The 23,047-nt window shown below is 50.9% G+C and overlaps 11 protein-coding genes across 11 annotated transcripts; 5 read left to right on the top strand and 6 right to left on the bottom strand.

Moving 5' to 3' along the window:
- Positions 1-58: 58 nt before the first annotated feature.
- N7443_008602 (uncharacterized protein) lies at positions 59-1,499 on the top strand (the record flags this gene model as incomplete). Its single annotated transcript, XM_056888658.1, has 5 exons — positions 59-68; positions 124-169; positions 232-280; positions 332-965; positions 1,027-1,499. 5 exons carry the CDS (start codon positions 59-61, stop codon positions 1,497-1,499), a joined length of 1,212 nt encoding a protein of 403 aa, XP_056737960.1.
- A 188-nt stretch (positions 1,500-1,687) lies between these two features.
- Positions 1,688-2,800, bottom strand: N7443_008601 (uncharacterized protein; the record flags this gene model as incomplete). The annotated part of the gene is made up of 5 exons (XM_056888657.1): positions 1,688-1,753; positions 1,805-1,923; positions 1,978-2,029; positions 2,116-2,621; positions 2,695-2,800. 5 exons carry the CDS (start codon positions 2,798-2,800, stop codon positions 1,688-1,690), a joined length of 849 nt encoding a protein of 282 aa, XP_056737959.1.
- A 327-nt stretch (positions 2,801-3,127) lies between these two features.
- On the bottom strand, positions 3,128-6,721 carry ctpA (Cu(2+)-transporting P-type ATPase CCC2; the record flags this gene model as incomplete). Its single annotated transcript, XM_056888656.1, has 1 exon — positions 3,128-6,721. One exon carries the CDS (start codon positions 6,719-6,721, stop codon positions 3,128-3,130), a length of 3,594 nt encoding a protein of 1,197 aa, XP_056737958.1.
- An 874-nt stretch (positions 6,722-7,595) lies between these two features.
- On the top strand, positions 7,596-8,572 carry N7443_008599 (uncharacterized protein; the record flags this gene model as incomplete). Its single annotated transcript, XM_056888655.1, has 2 exons — positions 7,596-7,854; positions 7,905-8,572. 2 exons carry the CDS (start codon positions 7,596-7,598, stop codon positions 8,570-8,572), a joined length of 927 nt encoding a protein of 308 aa, XP_056737957.1.
- Positions 8,573-9,049: 477 nt separating this feature from the next.
- Positions 9,050-10,223, bottom strand: rgsB (uncharacterized protein; the record flags this gene model as incomplete). Its single annotated transcript, XM_056888654.1, has 2 exons — positions 9,050-10,007; positions 10,066-10,223. The coding sequence occupies 2 exons, from the start codon at positions 10,221-10,223 to the stop codon at positions 9,050-9,052; spliced, it is 1,116 nt and encodes a 371-aa protein (XP_056737956.1).
- A 684-nt stretch (positions 10,224-10,907) lies between these two features.
- On the bottom strand, positions 10,908-12,518 carry gcnE (histone acetyltransferase GCN5; the record flags this gene model as incomplete). The annotated part of the gene is made up of 7 exons (XM_056888653.1): positions 10,908-10,928; positions 10,988-11,695; positions 11,751-11,865; positions 11,928-12,136; positions 12,242-12,295; positions 12,351-12,439; positions 12,497-12,518. 7 exons carry the CDS (start codon positions 12,516-12,518, stop codon positions 10,908-10,910), a joined length of 1,218 nt encoding a protein of 405 aa, XP_056737955.1.
- A 171-nt stretch (positions 12,519-12,689) lies between these two features.
- On the top strand, positions 12,690-13,091 carry N7443_008596 (OST5 family protein; the record flags this gene model as incomplete). Its single annotated transcript, XM_056888652.1, has 4 exons — positions 12,690-12,792; positions 12,845-12,874; positions 12,933-12,987; positions 13,046-13,091. The coding sequence occupies 4 exons, from the start codon at positions 12,690-12,692 to the stop codon at positions 13,089-13,091; spliced, it is 234 nt and encodes a 77-aa protein (XP_056737954.1).
- Positions 13,092-13,208: 117 nt separating this feature from the next.
- N7443_008595 (Rad1/Rec1/Rad17 family repair protein) lies at positions 13,209-14,351 on the top strand (the record flags this gene model as incomplete). Its single annotated transcript, XM_056888651.1, has 1 exon — positions 13,209-14,351. One exon carries the CDS (start codon positions 13,209-13,211, stop codon positions 14,349-14,351), a length of 1,143 nt encoding a protein of 380 aa, XP_056737953.1.
- Positions 14,352-14,425: 74 nt separating this feature from the next.
- N7443_008594 (uncharacterized protein) lies at positions 14,426-18,045 on the bottom strand (the record flags this gene model as incomplete). The annotated part of the gene is made up of 2 exons (XM_056888650.1): positions 14,426-16,528; positions 16,585-18,045. 2 exons carry the CDS (start codon positions 18,043-18,045, stop codon positions 14,426-14,428), a joined length of 3,564 nt encoding a protein of 1,187 aa, XP_056737952.1.
- Positions 18,046-19,120: 1,075 nt separating this feature from the next.
- On the top strand, positions 19,121-20,098 carry N7443_008593 (sulfotransferase family protein; the record flags this gene model as incomplete). The annotated part of the gene is made up of 3 exons (XM_056888649.1): positions 19,121-19,208; positions 19,278-19,803; positions 19,858-20,098. 3 exons carry the CDS (start codon positions 19,121-19,123, stop codon positions 20,096-20,098), a joined length of 855 nt encoding a protein of 284 aa, XP_056737951.1.
- A 1,627-nt stretch (positions 20,099-21,725) lies between these two features.
- N7443_008592 (uncharacterized protein) lies at positions 21,726-22,211 on the bottom strand (the record flags this gene model as incomplete). Its single annotated transcript, XM_056888648.1, has 1 exon — positions 21,726-22,211. The coding sequence occupies one exon, from the start codon at positions 22,209-22,211 to the stop codon at positions 21,726-21,728; it is 486 nt and encodes a 161-aa protein (XP_056737950.1).
- Positions 22,212-23,047: the final 836 nt, after the last annotated feature.

The raw sequence follows: 23,047 nt of genomic DNA, 5'->3' as shown, positions 1-23,047 counted from the left end.
ACCACCGCCTCAGCTGGCCACTTGATCGTCGTCTCCTGCAGCTTGAAACACCTCGACGATGTCGCTGGGTAAGTCTCCCATCCTGCTGGTGACGCGTGTTCTTAGCTGACTAGTATCCTGCAGACGAAGAAGCTCTCCAGACAGTCGCCAATGGCGGCTCCATGGACTTGTATGTGTGAACTCGCGATTACACGATGTCTTGGATCACGCGAGACTAATGCTTTGACACAGAGAGAAATGGACTGGCATGGTTGATCCTTTACTGGAGCGCCTGGAAAATGTATGCTATACCTAATGCGACTCTACTCTTGGCATTTCTGACCCATCTCAGATTGTATACAATGTGTTTCCTATGCCCAAAGTGCCTCCAGGGTCGTACAACCACGAAGAGTTCCAACAGCCATCCCAGACATCTGAGACTACCACTGTCCCGCCCGAAAGCAGTAACAAGGAGAATACTGCCCCGGGCGGCCCACAAACCCCTCCAGCGCCAACCGACTCTCTGCCGCCGACCGAGAGGGTGCCTGACTCGCAGCCCCAGTCAACACAGCAGCCGAACGATTCACTACCGCCTCCACTTGCTCTTCTCCTGAGCTCTATCGAGTCCGCGATTCAAACTTTCTTTCTGAGCAAGCCTCCGCATACAATCCAGCGGTTTGCGGAGCTTATTCTCAACCCGACGGCTCATTATAGGACTTTACCCGCCTACCTCCGTGCTGTGGACCGCGTGGTTTCGGTGACTAGCGGGATAGACGTCTTTCCTTCCAGCATCCTGGAAAATGCCACCCCCAGCGGCCAGTCTAACGGACTCGCGCACCCCACAAACAATGCCAGCACCTACCTAACTCCGGACTATGCGACTGGTTTAGGGAGCGACGAGTCCTTGGGCGGTGCGCTACTCACCCCTATTCCATGGCTCACCAACGCCTCTTTTGAGGGTGAGGAAGCTTCTACATTGGACGATGGTACGCTACAATGATTCGCTGATTCTCTTTTGACCTGCCTAACGGAACTGACTATGTATAGAGCAAGCTGTACCAACACAACCGCAAGAAATGGAAAGCGGCGACAACAATATCGCAACCACCACAACAACTACTACGACGTTTACTGATATTGAAGAGGCTGCTCATCGTGCCGGTCAGCGTAATTCTACTTCGCCACCAGCAGAATCCCCAGACGAAATCCCCCATGCTCGTGGCCCGGCACTCTTAGGTGTTCAGGATATGGGCCTGCAAGACGGAAAAGGTGTGGAGGTTAACCTTGGTGACCAAACTGCCCAAACTGCTATAGGCGATGGTGCCTCCGATGCCCTGGCCTCGGCCTCCATCGAAGCAGCACAGGAGGCTAACGCCACAGATGGAGACGGGGATATAGTCCTCGACGACTCTACACCCAAGGAACAGATAGACAAGACAGAAGATTCGACAGAAAAAACCCAGAAGGACTTCGAAGCAACTGATTCCACGCAAGCCTTGGACCCTGAGAAGAAGAACTGAAGTATGGACCTGCGAGTCCGAATCGTTTTGTGTTTCTTGCCAATGGCATCATGAATAACGACCTGCAACAAACATGCTTGATATCCTGATCAGATTACAATCTAACTTGGATGGATATCGTGATAATGTGATTCAAACTATAAGAGATTCAACCCCATTACTTTCCTCTCGTAGAAGATCACCTTCACCTATTGGAACTCATAGTCGGCATACTCATCACAGGCTTGGAGCAATTCCGCCCGAGTTCCAGGTTCCTATAAAGGCATAAGCATGTATCCTACCGCACCATGAATAACGGATCGTACCTTCGCACCATGTCCAGCATCAGGAACAAAGATCACTTTCGCCTTGGGCAGAGCCTTTCCAAGCTCCCAAGCAGTATGCGGCGGACAAACCAAGTCATACCGCCCCTGGATAATGACGACTACACACCAGTCAACCAAGCCATCTTCAAAATGCAGACCAGAATGCAACATACCAGGAATATGCTTGATCTTCTCCAGATTTTCTCTTTCCAAAATATGCCCATCCTGCAACCAGAAATCATGAATAGCATAATGCGCCTGAGCGCATGTGCCAATGACCATTTCTCATCCTCCAACTGCCTGAACCCAACCTCATCAGCCACCAAAGATCCAATGCTCATCTCCCACGCATTCCAAGCCCTCGCCGCCTGCATCCTCGTATCCCTATTCTCAGACATAAGCAGCTTATAATACCCATTCACCAAATCCCCTCTCTCATATTCAGGTAAATGCGAGACAAAAGCCTCATACTCCTCCGGAAAGAAACTCCCCGCTCCAAGAGGCCCTCTCGAAAACTCAATTTCAAAAGCGCGGGTCGTGAATATTCCGCGGAGGATCAAGGAGCCTACGGCGTGCGGGTACGCTTGCGCGTATAGAAGTGCTAGTGTGGAGCCCCAGGAACCGCCGAAGATGAGGTGCCATTTTGGGATTTGGAGATGATTGCGAAGAGTCTCGATGTCGGAGACTAGGTCGGGCGTGGTGTTGTTGCGCACTTCACCGGCGGGTTGGGATTTGCCTGTGCCGCGTTGGTCGAGGAGAATAACCCTGTAGATTGATGGGTTGAAGTAGGTCGTGTTGCCTTTGCTGGTTTGGCCCCCTGGACCGCCGTGGAGGAACATTACCGTTTATTTGTGAGTTTGATGATGGTGTGCTTGGGTTGTGGGATTTACCTGGTTTTCCGTCTTTTTTGCCATATTGTGCGTAGTAGAGCTTGTGGATGGGGTCAACGGCGAGGACTCCCTCGTCGAAGGCGTCTGAGTGTACATGTCCGCTCATTTTGGATTGCGTCTGGATGTGTAATGGAGGTGTGGTTGAGCTGGGGAATTTGCCGTCGAAAGACATGCGACCTGAGTCATAACTTACCTCGAGAGTCCCAAATTGGTATGATTCACAGAAAAAGACGGAATATAGGGAGAAGTACGTAGGTGTTCGTGAAAATCAAATTGGCATTTTAATTCATGCATCTATGCAAAAGAGGTATCAAAAATCTAGAATCAGTTCTCATACGCCAGTTACCCCGTTAGACAAATTATTCGAACCGAGACAGATAACCTTCATGTTGGAATCGAACGTATCATCGTACGAAGTCAGAAAAAAAACGCATTAGACAGGCTCAACAGTCTGTAATGGCACATAGCCCTCGTCTCCGCGGATAACAGGCCGTTTCCCAGTAGCTGCAGACCAAAGGGCAGAAATCGCATCGCCAGCCCAGCTACGCAGAGAGCGTGGCCTGTCGGTGGAGAGCATTGTAGCAGGCGTCCACCAAGTGGCCTTGCGAGCGTGAGACGCACCGCGGTCGGGGGCGATGGTACCTGAGCCAAGCTCTTTCTCAAGGCGCTTGACGTCCATCCAACCCGGACGGCGCCAGAGCTTAAGCAATAGACTGCTGACAACGACGGAAACACTGGAAGCAGCCATGGCGGCACCGGCGGCCATTGGGGGAAGCATAAAGCCTGTAAAAGGGAGGAAGATACCCATGGCGAAGGGAAGACCGATGATGTTGTACAGACAGGCCCACACGAGGTTCAATTTGATGCGATTGAACACCGTGCGAGACAGTGACAAGCTAGCGGGCACGGAAAGAAGATCTTCGGGCCGCATGAGGACAATGTCGGCTGCTTCCATGGCGACGTCTGTGCCTGATGCCAGAGCAATGCCGACTAATGCGGTAGCGAGGGCCGGGGAGTCGTTGATACCATCACCGACCATGGCAACTTTCTCCCCACGTAGCTGGAGTTCTGAGATGATCGTTCGCTTATCGGATGGTGAAGCCGACGCGTGGACTGATGCGGCTGGGATGCCGACGGCTGATGCGATCGATAGAGCAGTGGAAAGTGTGTCGCCTGTCACCATGGAGGTCGCGATGCCCATGCGGTGCAGGGCAGCCACCGCAGCGACTGACGTGTCCTTGACACTGTCACGAAGAGAGATAGTTCCGGTATAGCGAGAATCGATGGCAACATGAATCCGTGTAATACCAGAGGCAGCGGCACTGGGCTTGGGAGCTGCAAGATCTGTCTCCTCTTGCGCTTCTGATAACTCGGGGTCAACCGACGCGGGCATATCGATATCTTTTGAGCGGAGATACTCTGCATTTCCAAGTCGGACTTGGTAACGGATCCGTTCGGCACTGGACGTAGGCTCCACAAAAGCCGAGATACCCTTGCCCACAATCGCATCAAAGTCACCGATACTGCCAGGCAACCCATCATCTCCAGGATGACCAGACTCAGCCTTGGCCTCTGTCAGAATGGCCCGGCCAACCGGGTGCTCACTGCCCATCTCCGCGAGGCCGACAATAAGCCACCACAGCTTACGGCGCAAGTCATTCGCAGCCCAATGAGGCTCAATACGAACGTGAGCCACGCTCATCCGGCCCGTAGTCAATGTGCCCGTCTTATCAAAGACGACGTGATTGACCTTAGTAGCAGCTTCAAGCACGGCGCCTCCCTTGACAAGGATTCCATGCTCGGCACCAACTCCTGTTCCAACCATGACAGCAGTCGGTGTGCTAAGACCCAATGCACAGGGGCATGCAAAGACGATAACGGAAATGCAGAGCTTCAGGCAAACCATGACACGGCCACCACTATCTTCGGATTGGAAGACCCTGGGCGGGTTGGGCAGGACATGACTGAGAAACATCCAACCAAAGAAAGTAACTAGACCGAGACCGATGATGCTTGGGACGAAGTAACCGGCGACGATATCGGCCATGCGCTGAATGGGAGCCCGGCTGGTCTGAGCATCTTGAACTAACTTCACAATCTGACTCAATTGAGTATCCTTGCCAGCGCGAATGACCTTAAAATCGACCGAGCTTGTGCCGTTGACGGTGCCAGCAATAATGTGGCTTCCTTTCTTTTTGTGAATTGGAAGGGCCTCTCCGGTGATCATGCTTTCATCCACGTAGCTTTCACCTCGAATAATCACGCCGTCCGCGGAGACTTTGTCACCGGGACGAAGAATGACAACATCTCCAACTTGGATCAATTCTGTGGCAATGATCTTTTGATTCACAGATGAATCATCGGATGCAAAAGCCGGCTTCGAAGCATCTGTGGCACTTCCAGCAGCCCAGCCATCGGCCAGCTTCTCTGCTGCAATAGGATCTTCGTAAATAGTTGTCATAGATGGAGTCAATGACATGAGACGGGACAGAGCAGCAGATGTTTGCCCCTTTGCCCGATTCTCCAACCAGCGTCCCAGAGTGATGAAGGTAATGAGCATAGTGCTGGTGTCGAACACAGTACTTGGACGTTTGTGATGTTCGTCGAAAATGGCCATCGCCATAGTAAAACAGCTGTAAAAGAACGCGGCAGATGTTCCCAGCATAACGAGGACGTCCATCGTGGGGGACCGATGCTTAAGAGACTTAAAGCTGGTGATATAGAATCGCCGTCCGATACCGAATTGTACAGGAACAGTCAGTGCGAGACAAAGCACATCTCCTAGGTAAAGGCCTGGGAATAATTCAAAAGCGCCAAAGTCAAGGCTGCGCAGATACATGGGCAAGATCATGTTGATGAGAAAAACCGGGACTGCAAATGACACTGAAGTGATGAATGCGCGTCGCCATTCCTGTATTTCTTTTGTTTTGGACAACGATTCCAGCTGCGCATTTGTGTCGTCCGAGTCTGCGACTAAAGCGTTATATCCGGCAGACTCGATTACCTCGAACACTGATCGTATTCCAATCACAGATGTGTCGAAGGAGACGACCAGTCGCGAATTTGACAGAGTAATTGTTGCGGATTTGATTCCCGGTTGCCTCAAAAGGTCTTCCTCGAGGCCCGAAGCAGAGCTGGCATCTCGTACCCCGTGGAGACTAAGGCTCATTTGCTGGATCTTTCGGGAGAGCGGTTCCTGCGCCTCTGATGATACGATCGACGCATCAAACCCAGCATCCTCCACCATTGTGGTAAGGTCCTTGGCTGTGAGAACGGACGGATCGTGCACAACCACTGCGCGCTCAGCGAGCAGACTAATGTTAAACTGGATCATGCCCTCCACATCAGTGAAGGCATTCTGCACACTAGATGTACAGGCACCACAGGTCATACCTCCAATCGCTACGGTTGTGACCATATGCCCTTTTTTGTCTTCCACCATATCGGCGAGCGCGGATGCATCTTCCAATCCTGCAGGTGACGCCTTTGTTTCCAGCACTCGCGCCCCAAAGCCTCGATCTTCAATCATGTCGGCAAGTTGCTCTGGTGAGATAATCTCTGCATCGTGATCGACTACCGCGCGCTCCGAAAGTAGTGAGACCTCGACGGAATTAACACCAGCAACGTCTTTTAGGCCGCTTTCCACCGCAGATGTGCACGCGCCGCAGGTCATTCCTTCGATCGCAAGAGTTGTTTTGGAGAATCGCATTGTCGGAGCTTCAAGCATACCGGTGCTTGTGCTTGTAATCCGCTCCTCAGTCGACAGAACTGCGGCTTCGAAGCCGCAGTCTTCAATCATCTCCGCGACCTGGGCCGGCGAAAGTTTGGAGGGGTCGTGCTGCACGGCAGCTCGGCCCATAATTAAACTGACAGAGACATCACCAGCACCGTCAACACCTTTGAATGCGCCCTCGACCGCAGACGTACATGCTCCGCAGGTCATCCCATCGATCTTCACGGTTGTCATGGCCATGGCGGGCAGAGGGTCGGGTGTCGCACCGCCTGTACCGAGAAGATCTGCAGACATGTCGAGAAGGGGGCCGTACAGGTATCGGAGGGCGGACTATGGCATAAGGGCGTAAAAGGTGTAGATAGCTCGTTGCGCGATGAATGGAGGGGATAACGTGATAAGCACAACGGATGCTCTCGGATCGACTGGATCGATCAGATCATTTCTCGATCGAGAGCGGCAGAAGCAATAGAACACGTTTTATCAGAACATTACGACGAAGCCGCGTTGCGTGGGAGCAGGGAAGAAGGAAATAAAAAGGTAGTGGATGTGATTACGCACAGGGTGGATCGCGCCACGCTGAGGAATGCTAAAAGTGCTGCGCCGGCGTCCCGCGGCATCGATATTCAGCCTGTCTATATGGAGTCCACCTGATATGACAGGACGTTTTCCAATCTATTTTCTCACTGGTACCCATAGTCAAAGGCCCTATAAAAGCGCTTGAAAAGGTGATGCTGAAACGACGGCGCCGTGTCAGCGAAGGGTGTTTCAAACAAGGAGAAAAGGGTCGAGGCAAAGCGCCCGTGTGATACAAAGGACCCTGGAATGGACACCTTGGAGAATGTTACAGTAATACGAACTACGCTCGGGATAACCCATGCACATCGATCTAGTGAAGATTGAAGATGGGGAGCTATTTCCGCTAACTACAGTACTAACTACAGTACTAACTAATTTACTTACTTCATCGATAAGGTGTTTGCACTTGATGCAAACCAGCTCCTCTACATCACATCCAACTTGTTGATACTCCAACTACTTGCTTGTCTCTACTTCTCCCTCTTCTTGAGATCTCTCAATAATTAATTCTAATCGACCACGTATCGTGCTCCTTTACAAAGTTCAATATCGAAATTCGACTTCCATCCTCCCCTTCCATTGACCGCATCTCATGGACCAGACACACACCCGGGCCTTGGAGGCTCTACAGCCTTTCATCCACCTGGCCAACTCCAACAGTGCAACCTCGCCCCGTTTCATAGCCAACATCATCACAAATGCCACCTCCAGCCCACAGACCTACGTCTTCGCCGAACTGCTCGAGACACCCAACATCCAAACGCTCAGCTCCCCCGATACCCCCGCCGAGCACCGGGGCTACCTGAAGCTCCTAGAGATCTTCGCATGGGGTACATGGCAGGACTATCAATGTGAGCTCATCTGCCACATACCAAAATTGAAATACAACTAACAAGCGCAGCTACACCCAATCTCCCCAAACTGAGCATCGAACAAACCCTCAAGCTCCGCCTCCTCTCTCTCCTCTCTCTCTCGGCAACAGTCAAACCCCTTACCTACCAGTCCCTAATGACCGCGCTCTCACTCTCATCAACCGCTGAGCTCGAATCCCTCGTCACAACCGCCATCTACGCCTCCCTGATCTCCGCCCGCCTCTCCCCCGCCACAACCCCGCCTACCGTCAACGTCACATCCGTCGCTCCTCTACGTGATGTCCGACCGCAATCTCTCCCCAAAATGGTCACCCTCTTGACAGAATGGGAGGCTCGGTGCGGAGAGGTGGTGTCTAATCTAGAAGCGGAAATTGCGCGAGTGAAGGAGAATGCGGAGAAGCGCCATGCCAAGGAGCGGGCGTATCAGATCCAACTGGAGGATGCGACGAAGCAGCGACAGGAGGCGTTCGACGTGTCAAATGCGGGCGCGCGCAGTAGACCTGGAGCGTGGGGGCGTCGAGGTGGTCCGCGGCTTGGAACTGGAATGGGCAATAAGCGTGAAGCAGATGATGTCGATCACGATGATGGATATTTTGAGGCTGGGGATGGGGAATCAGGATCGCGAATGGATATCGACGAGGGCTCCGGGTCTCGTGGGAGTAGGCATTCGAAGCGTGTAGTGGGCCGCAAGGCATAAGCTTCTAGCTTTCAAGGTTACCAAGACCTGATGAAATGGTTTACGACTATATTTGCTGCATTAGTTGCTTTAAAGCAAACATTGGTATGATACAATTGATTTGAAATATGGTTGGTAATTGCATTCGTAGCCCTAGCGGCAACACTCATTGAGAACATAAATACAAGTGATCAAAAGGGGTATTGGCAGAAGAGAATAAAAGACAACGAAATGAGGCAGATATGGACAGAACAAAGAGAGATAAAGAGATTGCATCGCAGCCAAGATGGCAGGGGGAGGAGGAAGAAGGAAGATTCCCGTGGGGTTGCAGAGTCCCGGTGAATTAGGCACCCCAGGGCATCGTTTTCAAAGATTATGCTTCGCAGAAGCAGATCAGAACATTAAATCTTGGACACCGGACTGGTCACCTCAGATCGTACAGCTGAAGGAACTAGGAAGAGCAAGCCCCATAGCACAGCGTCATCGACAGAAACGTATTCACAGCATGGTGCCGGGGACGAGAATGAACAAAATACTCAAAGCGGCAGCCGTCAAGAAAGAGATTCCTGCGGTGACTATAGCACGCTTATTGAGGAGCTTGCGGACATAGGGTTCGCGAATTGGAGCCCAGTTCATAAAGGTGTACTCGCTGTAGCCGATGAAAGCCATAACGGGATCGATCTTGTACTGATACGAGACGATGAAATAAGATGCAATCGCGAACGGCAAAATAACCCAGCAGCGAATGTCACGAGGCTTGTCGCGGAGGACAACGTAGAAGGCAGCCCAGAATCCACCGAAGAAGCTGATCAGGGCAAATGTCAGACGAGCAACAATGCTAAGAGGTACAAGATTACCCAGTGCCTTGGCCTGCAAGAAACCGGGGAATGCATCACGCTCCATGGCTTGGAAGACGAAGTCTTTCGGGGGATCGAAAACCTCGGGGTCATCACGGCCATCATCTTCGATCATGTTGATAGTCTGGCTGACCATCGCCTCGGGCAGACCGATTTCTCGCTCGGCGCCGGGAAGTAGATAAGTGTAGAGGATTTTCTCGGCACTAGCACGAATATCATTTCGCGCAACAGTGCGTCCGGGTGAGTTGGAGTCGTCACCATTGTGAGTGCCGGAGCTGGGACGAGGTTGGTCATCATGTAAGGCGCCGCTGTACTCAGAATGAGATCCAAGACTGTTCTGTGGTGAATGATGCGACTGGGTCTCGGAGCGCAAAAACGCGGATAGGCGTTGATCGACGTCACGGTCCTTCTCGTCGGTCCGCATGCGCGAAGGCCCAGCCTCTGTCATCGGTATATCGCCCAGGTTCTCCAAGTTATCCAGCATGGCGGATGATCGTCTGCTTTCGACTTGATCAATGTCGGGGGTCGCAACGAGGACGGAACGGCGGAGCTCGCGGACATAGTGTCGACACAAAGACATGTGTTGAGAGACATCGAGCCTTGAGACCAAATGCTGTTAGTTTTCTGGCTAATAAGTATCTAGGGCTTTAAGCTTACCAGAAGTCTAGGTAGTCCACGGAGCGTCGCTGGTCGCGCATGTAAATGTAGAACGAGAAGAGGTCAACAGGAGCCAATGTGCGCCGGCTCAAGACCTCGAAGAGGGTCGGAAGCCTATTGCGGCTCTCAATATCGGAAAAATTGTCTGGTGAAGCCATTTTTGCAGGTTTTGTGGGAGTTATCGGCGGAATGTCCAGCACCGAAGGATTGAAGTCGAAGGGGGGGCGCAAAAGGGGTAGTGAGCGTGCAGAGTCGCGTTGGCCTGAGCGGCACACACCCAGAACAACCTTAACGAATAGCGATATGCAAATAGATCAAGAGAATGGAAAGCACTGTATGGGGTGCAAAAGAGGGGTGTTGTGAAAGGAATGAGTCGAGTCGTGGCAGGACACGCAAGTGGCCCGAAAAGGAGACACTTCGGATAAACGCGAAAGTCGACAAAGGGATGTCACCGACGATAGGCGCAATCAGAAGAATGCTAGACACGACAAGCCCATGAGGCTGAGAAAAAACGAATGAGATCGGGGCTCCAGGGATGCAACAGGAGAGTCCAGCCTTGTCGTACTTTACTTTCCTGCCCTGAAACATCGCGTCAACAATGATCCGGGCCCACCTGTCATTAAGCCAGACGCGTATTGCATCATACTCTTGTTTACAAAACCTTAAAACACTTCGGTATAATGGTTAGCTATAGTGAGGGCTATGGGCGAGTATTCATTATTTCATATTTTCAATCAACTTCCGCATGCTCCGTTAATTTATCCACAGGGTATTAGTAATCCGACAACGCTCCCGAAACGCCTTTCCTTGTAAACACCTCAGAAAGAAAGCAACCTCGACACTTAATGTCCCTCGGCAAGATGCTAAGACGTGTTAGTAAACATTTAGATCCTTCTCAGGGATTGTTTTAACTTCAACGTACCGACCACTCTGGAATATTGCGGATCTGTTGCCACATGAACTTCTCGAGTTTGTTTGCGCTCTTGGCATACGGGGTGCTTTCGTTGTTGTACCGACGGCAGTTGTCAAAGATCAACATCGCATCCTTGGTGAAGTCCTGCGGAGTTGGGTACATATCCTTCTCGTGCTTCTCCTCCATGGTGGAGAGGTCCATCGGTTCCAGAATCACCTCGTAGTAATCAGGCACCTCATCGCGATTCACGGGTTGGGTGAATGGCCAAGCGGAACTGTGATTCTGCATATCGTTCAACAGGTGTAGTAGTTGGTTGTAGTTCGGGCCGTGGCGTGGTTGGCGAGCCAACTCGTCCATGTCCGGAGACCATCCCGATTCCTTGATCGCAGGAATTGCAAGGGGGTCAATCTTGTGAACTCCGTTCTTCCATTCCTTGGGCGGAGGGTGAATAATGTGAGATCGGCTGAAGGCACGTATCTTAGCCTGTACAGCTTCCTTTTGCTTGAGTAGCATCCGACCCATTTCCAGGTATCGAGTCTTGGGCAACATGGTACACTGCATGATGGTACCGCCCTCATAATCTTTGATGTATCCCATCCAGATAGACTTGTCGAGGGTAATCTCCTTGGTGAATCCCTGTTTTTTGAAGTACCCGATGGCATAATTGTCGGCGTACGTGAGGAAGTGCATGATAGGAGAAGTAGCTTTCACATAATCCTATTGCATTCTTGTTAGATCGTTGTGTCAATGAGACAGAAGAAACGAAACGCACCTTCAGATGGGACATCAAATGAGCACCATAGCCCTTAACTTGCTGGTCAGATGAGATGGCGCAGAACACAATTTCAGCAAATTTGCGACTGTTAAAAGGTCGGTATGTAATGCCTCTGTATCAAATCGTTAGTAACTCCGGCGCGACAACAGCTGATACTTATCCTGATGTACATACCCCACAACCTCTAGCGGATGCTTTACAATCGCAATAGATAAATGTGAACGATCATACACCAGTCGCGCGATGTAGTCCTTCGGCATCTTAGGAAGCTGCTTCTGGAAGATGCATTTCAGGCCGGTCAAGACAATGAAACTGTCGTGCGACCCATCGTTGTTGACCACTCGGAACTCAATATCACCTCGGCGCTCTTCCAGAACAGCGGGCTTTTACCACCGTTAGTCATTGAGCTTCAACTGAATCATGGGGGTTGGGTGCGCAAATGTGGAGGGTGGTCTCGGGGGGTCGTTGCGGCGGGGATGGGAGCTCACCTTCTCGGGGAAAGGTACGATGCGCAGCGCCGGCTTCGGAGGCGGTCCTTCTTCCTGTTCATACTTAGACACTAACCATAGTCTCGGAGTGTTCTCTCGGCGATCATACCTCTTTTTCGGGGGAGTCAGTCCGCGCCTTTTTGCCCAGCTGCTGAGACTCCGGGGAAGCAGCCTCCTCCGAGGCCTTCCTCTTGGAACCTAGAAAGGGTCAGCATACTAGACCAAAGAAACGAATAGAAATTAGTCCTAACACACTCTTTGGAGAGACAACTGCCATGGTGGATGGATAAGACTACCTTGCAAGAGCGTGTTCCTTAACCTAAGATGACGCTCCCCGGGCTTCGGCTTCGGATTAACTTTAATCAGAGGCAATCGGCCAGATCAGCGTGTCGCATCTACAATCAATGCTTCGTCTTGCACCATTCTGATCAATTCCCAATCTTCACTCATGTCTCTGAACGAAGTCTGGGAGGCATCCTCCGCATCGCCTTTCTCACCCTTTGTGTCTAAGGACAGCCAGTTCGCCGTTGGCTTCAACTTGCTTGTGCTTGGTATGCATAGCTCGCCGAAGCGTTAGGTCCCAACTAACCGTTTGTGATATAGCAATCCTCTTGACAGGTTTCTTCGGTCTGAGTAAGCTCTTTCTACCAGTTCACTACCCAATTGAGTCCACTAACGTTTTCCAAAATAGACCGTTCCTTCCTGAGCTTCACTTCTCTGGGTGTGCCTGCATCTGCTTGTTTCGGGTGAGTACTGGAGGCGACCTTGCACATTCGAATGCTAACAATATGGTGCTTCACTTAGGTTTGGAGCTGTGTTCATGATCTGCGCCGTCGGAGTCTATGTTTAACGTGATACCCATTGACCTTCTCAACCTCCCCTCTATGTACCATAAGCGGGGAATTCAAAGGGGCCTGTACTACTAGAAGCTCCAAGTCATCAAACTTTCGCGAACCAAGTTCCCACCATGGAGCCACTCTTCACCGGTGTCTCAAATAATGCTCATCACCTTTACACCCTGCTCTCTTGCATCGGCTTTGCTTCCAGAGCTACTGTCCAAATCACCCCCGATGGACTTCGTTTCTCGGCGGAAGAAGGCCGTGTGCTCCAAGGACTGGCTTTCCTCGACAAATCTCTCTTTACCAGCTATTCTTTCAATGCCTCGACAGACACCAACCAGGATGAATCTGGTCAGAATGACGAGGATTCCGAAGTGGCCTATCCGCACTTCGTCGTCTCCCTCTCTGCTCTTCTTGAAACATTGAAAATCTTCGGCATCAACGACCTCTCCGAGCCCAATGGCTCCCGGGACACCAACATCCCGCAAACAAACCCAGCATCAAGTGCATTCAGTGCCCCAGCCTTGCTAATGGACCGGTCTTGCACCTTACAATATGCATCCCACGGAGCTCCACTCAGCATCGCCATTACAGAAGCGGGCGTAAAGACGACCTGTGAGCTCGTCACCTACGAACTCGAGGGCAACGAAAGCGATATTCCACTTCAGCGCGATGCCATCATCATGAAGGTCATCATGCGTTCTGCTTGGCTCCACAACGCCATCGGCGAACTCGACTCCTCAACCCCAACCATCCTCAAATTGTCCGCCTGTGCCAATCGCGAGCCGTACTTTGCTCTCTCTGGTGCCGGTGGCCCATTTAGCGAATCTACCGTGGAATTCTCGGTCGATAAACACAATGAACCAGGCGCTGATCAAACAGGGCTGTCTCAAACACACAAGGTGTTGGCCAATGACGGGTCCTCGCGAGCCCGTGCGACTCGCACGAAGATGGCTCCAACGGTCACTGAGACGTTCCTTGTCACACCGCCGTCTGCGATGGGCGACCGAATCAAACAAAGCTACCGGTTTGCCTTGATTCGCAAAGCTGGCCGAGCAATGTCCGTCGCCAATAAGGTTAGCATTCGGGGTGATCGGCAGGGTGTACTGAGTTTACAATTCATGATCGAGCTGGATGACAATGTACCAACTGGCAGGCCTGTTGGTGCTGGTGTTAAGGCGGTGGGTCCGGTGTGCTTCGTGGATTTTCGTTTTGTGCCTCTCTTGGATGAAGAAGAGGCTGAGATGGATGTGGAAGTCGATGACGAATGAATAGCTAAGTACATGTTTTGAGATACCTCGAATTGGTTCATTCAAGAAAGCTAGAAAGCTTCTGCTCTATTTATCTAAAGAAAATCCGTAGCCTTTCTTTCCCATGCATCCTCCGCTGTGATCTGCTTTGAAAGATCAACAAGTTCATCCAGCCACTTCTGAACTTCTTCTCGACATACCTGCGCTCCATCCCAATGCACCCAAACGCGCATACGTCCAGGGCCAAGAGGAGCGCCTTTCCACACGAATGCAATGTCTGCGGTCCATTCTTGGCCGACTGTTCTGACGAGACGGCCCTCGTCTCCCACGTCTGCCCCAGCTTGCATATATCCACCAAAGAAGTTAAAGATTTGATGGCGACGTGCATCAATGATAGTCTGAGCATCTTTCTCGCCGAGCTGCTTTTGCATCAACTCCTGTGGTGCCTGCATATGGCGATTGATGTTTTCATTCTCGACAACTAGTCGTTGAAGTAGATGACCAATCGTTTCCGGTCCATTCTGTCCTTCCTCGATTTGGACTCTAGCCGCAATGTTGGCTATGCATGGTCCTGCGATGTCGATTGGATCGGGCATTGTGGCTTCCAGTGCAGGCGGTAAGAATGGCCATGAGCGTCCCGATGTGGTAGCTCCGAAGATGGCGGTTCGTGTTTTAGTCTGACGCATGTTAAACAGTGCGATAGCTGCTTTCAGCACGACTGGGCCAGGCACGCTGTGCTTATTCCGAAGATTGAAAAGACCTGGTAGATCCATATCTGCTTGGAGACCTCGCAGACCGACTGCCTGTCCGTCTGGATCGAGATGTTTGCGCGGATTCCCGGGACTATTGTCAGGCTCGACGTACTCGGTATCGGGACCGAGGAAGAATTGCGATGTGCGAGCCGGAGGCCACAGAGAAGAACGGTTTTGTTCAATTCCACGGAGACGGTTCACGTGGTAGTCTATGCTGCGTTGAGCAGACAGGGATTTGCGATAGGTGTAGAATAGCTCGGCGAAGACTTGGAACGAGGTTCGAGGAGGAGCTTTACCATCGCGTAGAATCTGATTGAGATCCTGTGCCCAGTTGGAGAAGGATACACCGTCTATCATGCCGTGATGTGCAAGAGCAACAACTCCCAAGCCACCCGTGCTAGATATCCGTACGATATGCACCCTGAAAAGCACGCCTTGCTCGAACCCGAGGCGGGTGTCACAAGCATCTGAAAATTCCATGTTCATGAGATCTTCATACCTCTCGACGGTCGAGTTCTCCGTGATGCAAAGGTCAAAGAATGAGCTGGCACGTAGAACGGCATATAACATCAGCTCAGCATCGAAAGGAGTAATGAGGACTCGGGTTGCGGGCCACTGGGCCAATGCCTGTTCTATAGCTTTTCGAAGCCGAGACACATCTTTTTCAGAAACTCTCAGCGCCACTTTAATCAGCGGCGCGTTGGGTCGTGGCCCATGAACAAATTTCCGGGGGAAGTCTGGCATTGGATAGCATGACTCGACATCCTGTTCCCACGTACGGCCAAGATTCGATAGAATCGGGTTGAAAGCGTCGATAGTTTGTTGAGGATCGTATTCCGTGTCGCGGCAATGTACCATGTCCTCAGGCGCCGGTGGCCCTTCCTTTGGAGCGGGCAAATGGCTCGATAATGGTGACTTTAGTGGTGACTCTTTTTGGAGGACCAAAAGATCCTTCATAGTGGTAGCCTGGGAAAGTGCCTCCAACGCCAGCTTTTTCCCAGTCTGGCGCTCGATGTCAAACTTGAATCGCATCAACGTCAAGCTATCTGCCTGGTCTGCGATGGGAGAGTCTCGTACAATAATTTGCACCGGAGTTCCTGTTAGATGAGCCCAACGATTCAACAAGATCGTTTCCAGATCACGATGGCCAGGCGATGAAGGTGTCTCTTCGGAATCGAAAAGGTCCCCGGACTGCTTGCTTTTCAGGTAATTCCATGCCATGGATTTGAGTTCGCCCTTTTTGATCTTTCCGGACGTAGTCATGGGGAACTTTTCCAGACCCAGTTCTTGAAGAGTGACAACATCAACATCACAGGTTTCATCTCGCAACACTTTACGCGCCGTGTCTCTGACCGAGTTCTTGACATCGCCAACGTCTCCGTATATCTGCAAAACAGCCACAGGTCGCTCTCCTGCGATCGAATCAGGGACACCGACGACTTGCGCCTATTTAAGTCTTGTATCAGTCCAAGCCAAAAATCATGTCAAGCTCAAGAACGTACCGTGACTCCTGGGATCTTGTTAATGGTTAGCTCAATCACGGCAGGCGAGATGTTATTTCCACCGCGAATAATCACGTCTTTGTACCGACTCGTGATGAAAATAGCTCCTGATTGATCCATAATCGCCTGATCGCCTGTGGCAATCCATCGATGGCCATTTTCATCCGTGTAAAATCCATCGCGATTGCCATCAAGATACTGGGCCAGGACATGGGGTCCACCGTGATGAAGCTCGCCACTTTCTCCAATAGGCAGTACTTTACGGGTCCCAGGTTCGCATATTTTGACACCTGCCCCCATCGTGACCCTGCCCACGCTGGTAATGCCATCCTCGTTGAAGATGATCTCGTCACCTGATAGGAAGGCAATTGTGTTCATGCCTTCACTCATGCCGAATCCAAGCGTCACCGACTGTGCGGCAAGCTTCTCCTTGTTCAAAGTCAGGTCCAATGTGTCTCTAGTGATTACAGTCGCTCCAAGGGCCACATTTTGAAGGCAACCAGTCTTCTCGGGTGAAAATGAAGGATGATGGACCATTGCAAGAAGCACGGGAGGAACGGCAGACAAGTGAGTGCATCTTTCTGCTTCAAGGCAGTCAATGGATGCTTTGGGGTCGAACGATGGAGAGGGAAAGACCACTTTGCCGCCAACACGCCAGAAGGAGATGAGATTCATGATCGCCAGAACGTGCGATAGTGGAAGATGTTGTAGTAGAGAGGTGGCCGCGGTTATCTGGCGAATGACAATGCTGCAGCTTGATGCCGCCCAAATCGTTTCGCTCGTATGAGGGCAGCCTTTGGGCAGACTGGTCGTTCCACTTGTATGGCAGATTAGCACTGGAGCATTCCTGTCACTGGTTGCTTTGGCTTCATGTAGCTCGTTTGTTGATTTCGGCTCGGCCAGTAGGGATCCGAGACAGTCCCACTCCGAAATACTCTCGTTTGAGCCATGACTACCGGCAAACACCTTCACAGCCATGGCTGGGAGTAGGTAATCGCCATCGTTGTTCAAGGCGTGTGCTGTTGCACCATCTGCAACAATTATTGCCCCGGGGCTCAAACTCTGGATCAACAGAGCGGCTTCCTCGGGCTTCTTCAGGCTGCGCATATCCAAAGACGCGAAGGGGGCGCCAATGATTATGGAAGCCCAGAAGGTCAACGCCCACTCAACGCCATTAGGCAAAAAAACAGCAATAGGCATCCCCTCCCGGACACCTCGTCGGTGGAGCGCAGCAGCGAGCAAGGAAGCACCATGATAGAGCTCCTTATAACTCCACTGCAGTGGTGAATCTGTGGGAGCTTTGACCTCAGGGTACAGTCCATTCGGCTGCCATCGTGAGACGATTGCCGTTTTATCTCCATGTTCCTGTACAGATTTTGAAAGAAATTGGCAAACGGTTGGGTGTGTGTTGGCCTCTGGCAGGGGACGGCCCCATCCGATTGCCATGTCTGGTTTCGACATCCTAGTGTAATTGGCAAGAACGATCGGTTTCTGTAAGAGGCAGAAACCACTGCTCTGGGATTGAATTGAATTGGCAAGTGGAATTATTCAGGCTTTTACGTCACGGAGAAGTCAGTATCGAGATCTCCGGTGGGTCTGCACTGGGTTCGTGAGTTTAGATGCCCTGATGTTCCGGCATTACAAGGTCGCGGGCCTCTAGAGACGGGGGATAATGTTACGACAACCATGCATCAAGTGATGCACACCTATTTCATTAGTCTCGCTGTGTCATCTCCAAAGTGTCATCTCTAAAGTGTCAGCGGTTAGTCTGAATACCCACCCACCAAACTAGTACTCCAGGCGTATGTATCTTGCCACCCTCACTCGTGTTCTACATGACCCAAAGAGGACCCCCACCTAGAGGTACCCAACATTCTATGCGCCATCACTATCCTATATACGATAATTGACACGATAAGATACAGTGTAACCAAGAAAACAACACTAGTCTAAATAGCCGGTCACGACCTGCTCGGGGATATCTCAGCGATTTCACAAGATACCTTGCAAAAGAATCAAACGATGACTGAGAGATAAGTGATCGGTACACTTAGTTTTACGTCACAGTGGAGCCAGATGGTCGGCATCCTGGAATCTGGATCGCCGAAGTGGAGCACTCGAGACCGTGTGAGATTTGGTACCTGAAGGTAGCAGCAACACACGGAAAACTATTATAAATTAATAGAGACTCGTCAAGTTTCTTGCTATTACAATCTATGGCATAGGTTCAAGTGACCCAGTGCCGGGCAGGAGGAAGCTAGTATGGGCAAGATGTGAACACCCGGCAACCACCCCTGATCGACACTAGGGGCTCCATTTGAGTTGCTTTGGGCCAGGCTACTGAATACATAGCCTACTTTTAGGTAAAATTGAGATGGAAGGCGATCTTTGATTCAAAACAGGGCCATTGACGTATTTATTTAGTGCCGTCCCGGTTAGCGCCCTGCAGCCAGCCCTGCAGCCCAGATAAAGTCGGTGTTTGAGTGTTTTTGCGTTCTGCTTCCCATCCCGACACCATTAGAGAAGGGTTCGCAACATGTCTGAAGGCCAGACCTATATCGATCGTCGCGGGGCATCCAGGACACGTCCGATGGAAGTGCTTGCCCTAGGAGCTGGGAGAACAGGTAGACATCACCCAAGGCTGCTACCTGCTATCCCGAAAGACGTATATTCTAACCAGCTCAAACATACAGGCACCGACACAATCCGCGTGGCACTCAAAATCCTTGGTTACGACGACTGCTACCATGGCTACAGCTGCCTTCTCGAGAATCCACCTGACAGCTATATGTGGAAAGAGGCCGCTGATGCTAAGTTCCGTGGAAAGGGCAAGCCGTATACACGCGCACAATGGGACAGTCTGTTGGGAGATTGTGCGGCGGTCTCTGACTTGCCATGTGTGGCCTTTGCACCCGAGCTTATCGAGACATATCCCGAGGCTAAAGTCATCCTGACCCACCCACCGAAGGACTTCGACTCGTGGTACAGAAGTAACGAGCGCACTATCATGGTCATGTGGGAGGATTGGACTCGGGATATGTGGGCTTTCTTCCATCAAGAAGCCTACATCACGAGGCACACATTTTTCACCATCTTTTGTGACTTTTGGGGGCGGAACTTTAGACAGAATGCGCGTCGTGTCTTCGATCAGCACTATACTATGATCAGGGAGAAAGTGCCAGAGGAGCAACTTCTCGAATACAATGTCACGGAGGAATGGTAATCATGCTCCCATCTTCACCCCTTGAGCTCTCACTAACTCTAGTAAATTAGGGAGCCACTTTGCAAGTTCTTAGGCAAACCAATTCCAGATGTTCCCTTTCCAGCTGGGAACGATCCCCAGGACTTCTTCCGTCGGTTTGCCGTTGTTGATCGACGTCGTCGCCGTGAAGTTGTCGTTAAGGGGGTTGCCACAATTCTGGGTGTTTCAGGGTTGCTTCTTGCATTCCGCGAGAAAAGTCGACTGATGGACCTGTCAGCCTCAGCGATCGGTCTGCTCAAATCATGGCGCTGATAACGATAATTGTCATGTACCAAGTTATAATGGAGCATGATTCACGCTGATCTAGAGAAGAATACAAGTAATCCAAGTGACGAAACGATCCTGCTCTCGCATATTGCCTCACCTCCAGCTATGGCCTCGGACAAATCGCGAAGAGGCCAAGGGCCATGTATTATTGGACCCAACTGTGGAGACCGCGGATGGCGCTTGTAGATCTCGGTCCCACGGGCTCTATCTCGCCCCAAGATCGGTCCGATCCCGCTACCATACAAATGCTGATCGCATAGCTCCGCGAAAGTTCAAGTGACCTCAGCACTCATTAGCAAAGAATTCGAATATCTTCCGGTCATGCTAGTTATTAGTCGTATGATAGGAACCATCTCGGGTTCGCCATATATCTCATACAATTACTTGATAGATAGGAGCTGGACCAACATGTTATTTAGATGGATAGTCATCCAAATAAAGATTCCGAAGATTAGCTTATAGCATGAAACATACATAGTTATCGTCATCCGTCGCGCTAAAAAAAAGCTCCATGAACGTAGCCTTAGGAAGCATATAGGCACCGGCCTACGCAAATTTACATACGAGTGTTCGAGCACCCTCGAGTAGGATGAGACGGCGAAGCAAGACATCCCTGAGATTGCATTGCGTAGGGGTCACTCATGCCCACGGTCCATGGATGAAGATGACAGAAGCGGAGCTGCCAGAGCCTTGTGGACTTTTCTTTTGTGCGGACGTGAGTCTGTGATTTTGACTTTGACCGCAACTTATCGCTCTAGGTGAATATCTCGGGCAAGTCAAACCGTCGAATGGCCTCCAAATCCAAGTTTGTCTGCAACAGGACAATGGTCATGTAGCACGTTAGCAACCATAACAGGCTAGTCACCTCCATGATCGTGCTCGTCAAGTGTCTCCACACACTTGGGGCAGTCGTACTCAACGCGATAGTTTTTCAGCCATTGTAGACCTCAGTTGCCCAAAGGCCCTGGTTCGAGCTTTCATCGTCGCCAGCACAAAGATGAAATAGAAAAAGAAGGCCGGTAGGAGCTCGCTGGTCTAAGATAGCCGATAGGATATGCATATGAATTCAAAAGTCGTGTCATGGGAGATAAGCGTGGTCGCTCTTCGAATAGCCAAAGAGTCAGATTCGTTCGGATATTGGTTGTTCCGTTGTATGCCTTTTTATTGCAAGCTACTAGTCCGGAATTGGGGACACTCATTTATGCTTTGATTTGGAAGAAACGCCTGCATAGCCTCGCCGTAATGAGTCAGGCTCCATGCGGTTAGTAGAACTCTAATTGATTAATTGACCGGGCTCCTGTTTGATCAAACAGCCGAGCAACATTAAAGGAAGCAGCAGGCAGAATGATTTCTACTTTCTACATTTGATTCATTCGCAAGTCAGGAAGGGAGGGGGGGGGGGAAGATATCGTTGGTTCTCATAATGGATGAATGCAAATTATTGCATGTTGAATACAACACGTTGACACCGGTAGTGACAGTAGGAACGAGTGATAGACAAACTGCATGTTGGATGCAATCCATTAGACAAGTTTTAAGCTGAAAGCACTCTTGTAACAAGACAAATCATCCTCCCCCGCAGCCCTTCAAGGTAGCACAGCTGGCCATGAACCTAACGGCACCATTTCTGCCACAGACACCCTTGTCGAACAGCATAGCAGTGAGGACACCCATTGTTTCCACGGCAGTTGGCAATCGTTCCACAGAACTGGTAGCACCGAGAGACGCGCTTCTCGAGAACGGATGCGTCCCTATTCAATAAGCTTTCACCGCGTGGGCAGACGGCCAATTCCTTTTCCAACGTCGGGTCGTGCACGGAGTCGTTCGAGGGAGTTGCTGGCTGCAATGCCTCTTCAGCGCGCTGATTCTCCTGGTCAAAGTATTGGTTTGCAGTGTCACTTGGGGTGAACGATTCGGAAAGTGCAAGTTCGTTGGACGGGTGATCGTAGACGTCAATCTTCACTCGGCTGTTCTCGAGGTACATGTCCATGAAGTGAGTATCCTGCAGATTGTCCAGAAAAGCGTCGTAGCGGTCAAGCTCATCCTCATGGATGGCAGACCGAGGGGAAAGAGCCATTGCACAAGCAGCAACAGACATGACGACGAAGAGTGCACGGAGAAGAGTTTGGGACAGCATTTGGGGATTGTTTTATGGTTTGTTGATACAGTGTCATGTGATCCTTCCGTTTGTGCTCGATGGCTTTGCTGAAAGGAAAGGTTGCAAGTCGTCAAGTCCTTTCTTTGTGATGATTGAAAATAAAAACTACCTGGGACATGACCCGGATAAGACCCGTGGCATTTATACCTCATTTTGAGCAAGTCAGACCATCGGATCCTTCAGAGGATGTCGGGCTGAATCGATCCCTGCTATCACAATCCAACATTAAGCTCTGCTTGCAAGGTAACTCCACCGAAAACATCTGTCCTTTGCATGCTAGTTCATATCACGTAAATTTCGGAACATTCTCCGGCCCTTGAACGCCACTTGTTATGCCTAGTAGGACAATCGCTCATGTCATAACGAGGCAATACTCGGGGATAGAGGAATTCCCTGATATGATTGACTACATACAGAACGATACAGATATGTAGGGTCCTAAAACAATGCATGTGCTGTGGGTCATTCCTGACGATCTTGGGGTATGTTTTGGGGCCAAGCATCGAGAGCTGAACATCAGTCCCGGGGTACTGGTTGGCTCGTGGAAGTACAAACTACATATCACCAAACTGAACTAGAGCAGTGGAAGACTTCAGGGGTCTGATTTCGCTTTCTCTCAGTGTAACATCGATCTGTGGCCTGACATGCTCTTGCATTGCCCCTCATTTGGGCTTATTGAGCCGAGTTGATTGTAGACGATGGGAGACTCCTGCAGGATGCTGATTAGCACTCGAAGCCCGAGCGCTTCATCAAGCAGCTTGAATTTATATGTCCAG

Source organism: Penicillium atrosanguineum, assembly GCF_028827265.1.
Source record: "Penicillium atrosanguineum strain IBT 20685 chromosome Unknown utg000007l_segment0_segment0, whole genome shotgun sequence".
NCBI classification, from domain to species: domain Eukaryota; kingdom Fungi; phylum Ascomycota; class Eurotiomycetes; order Eurotiales; family Aspergillaceae; genus Penicillium; species Penicillium atrosanguineum.
This window is presented reverse-complemented; position numbering and strand designations above follow the sequence as displayed.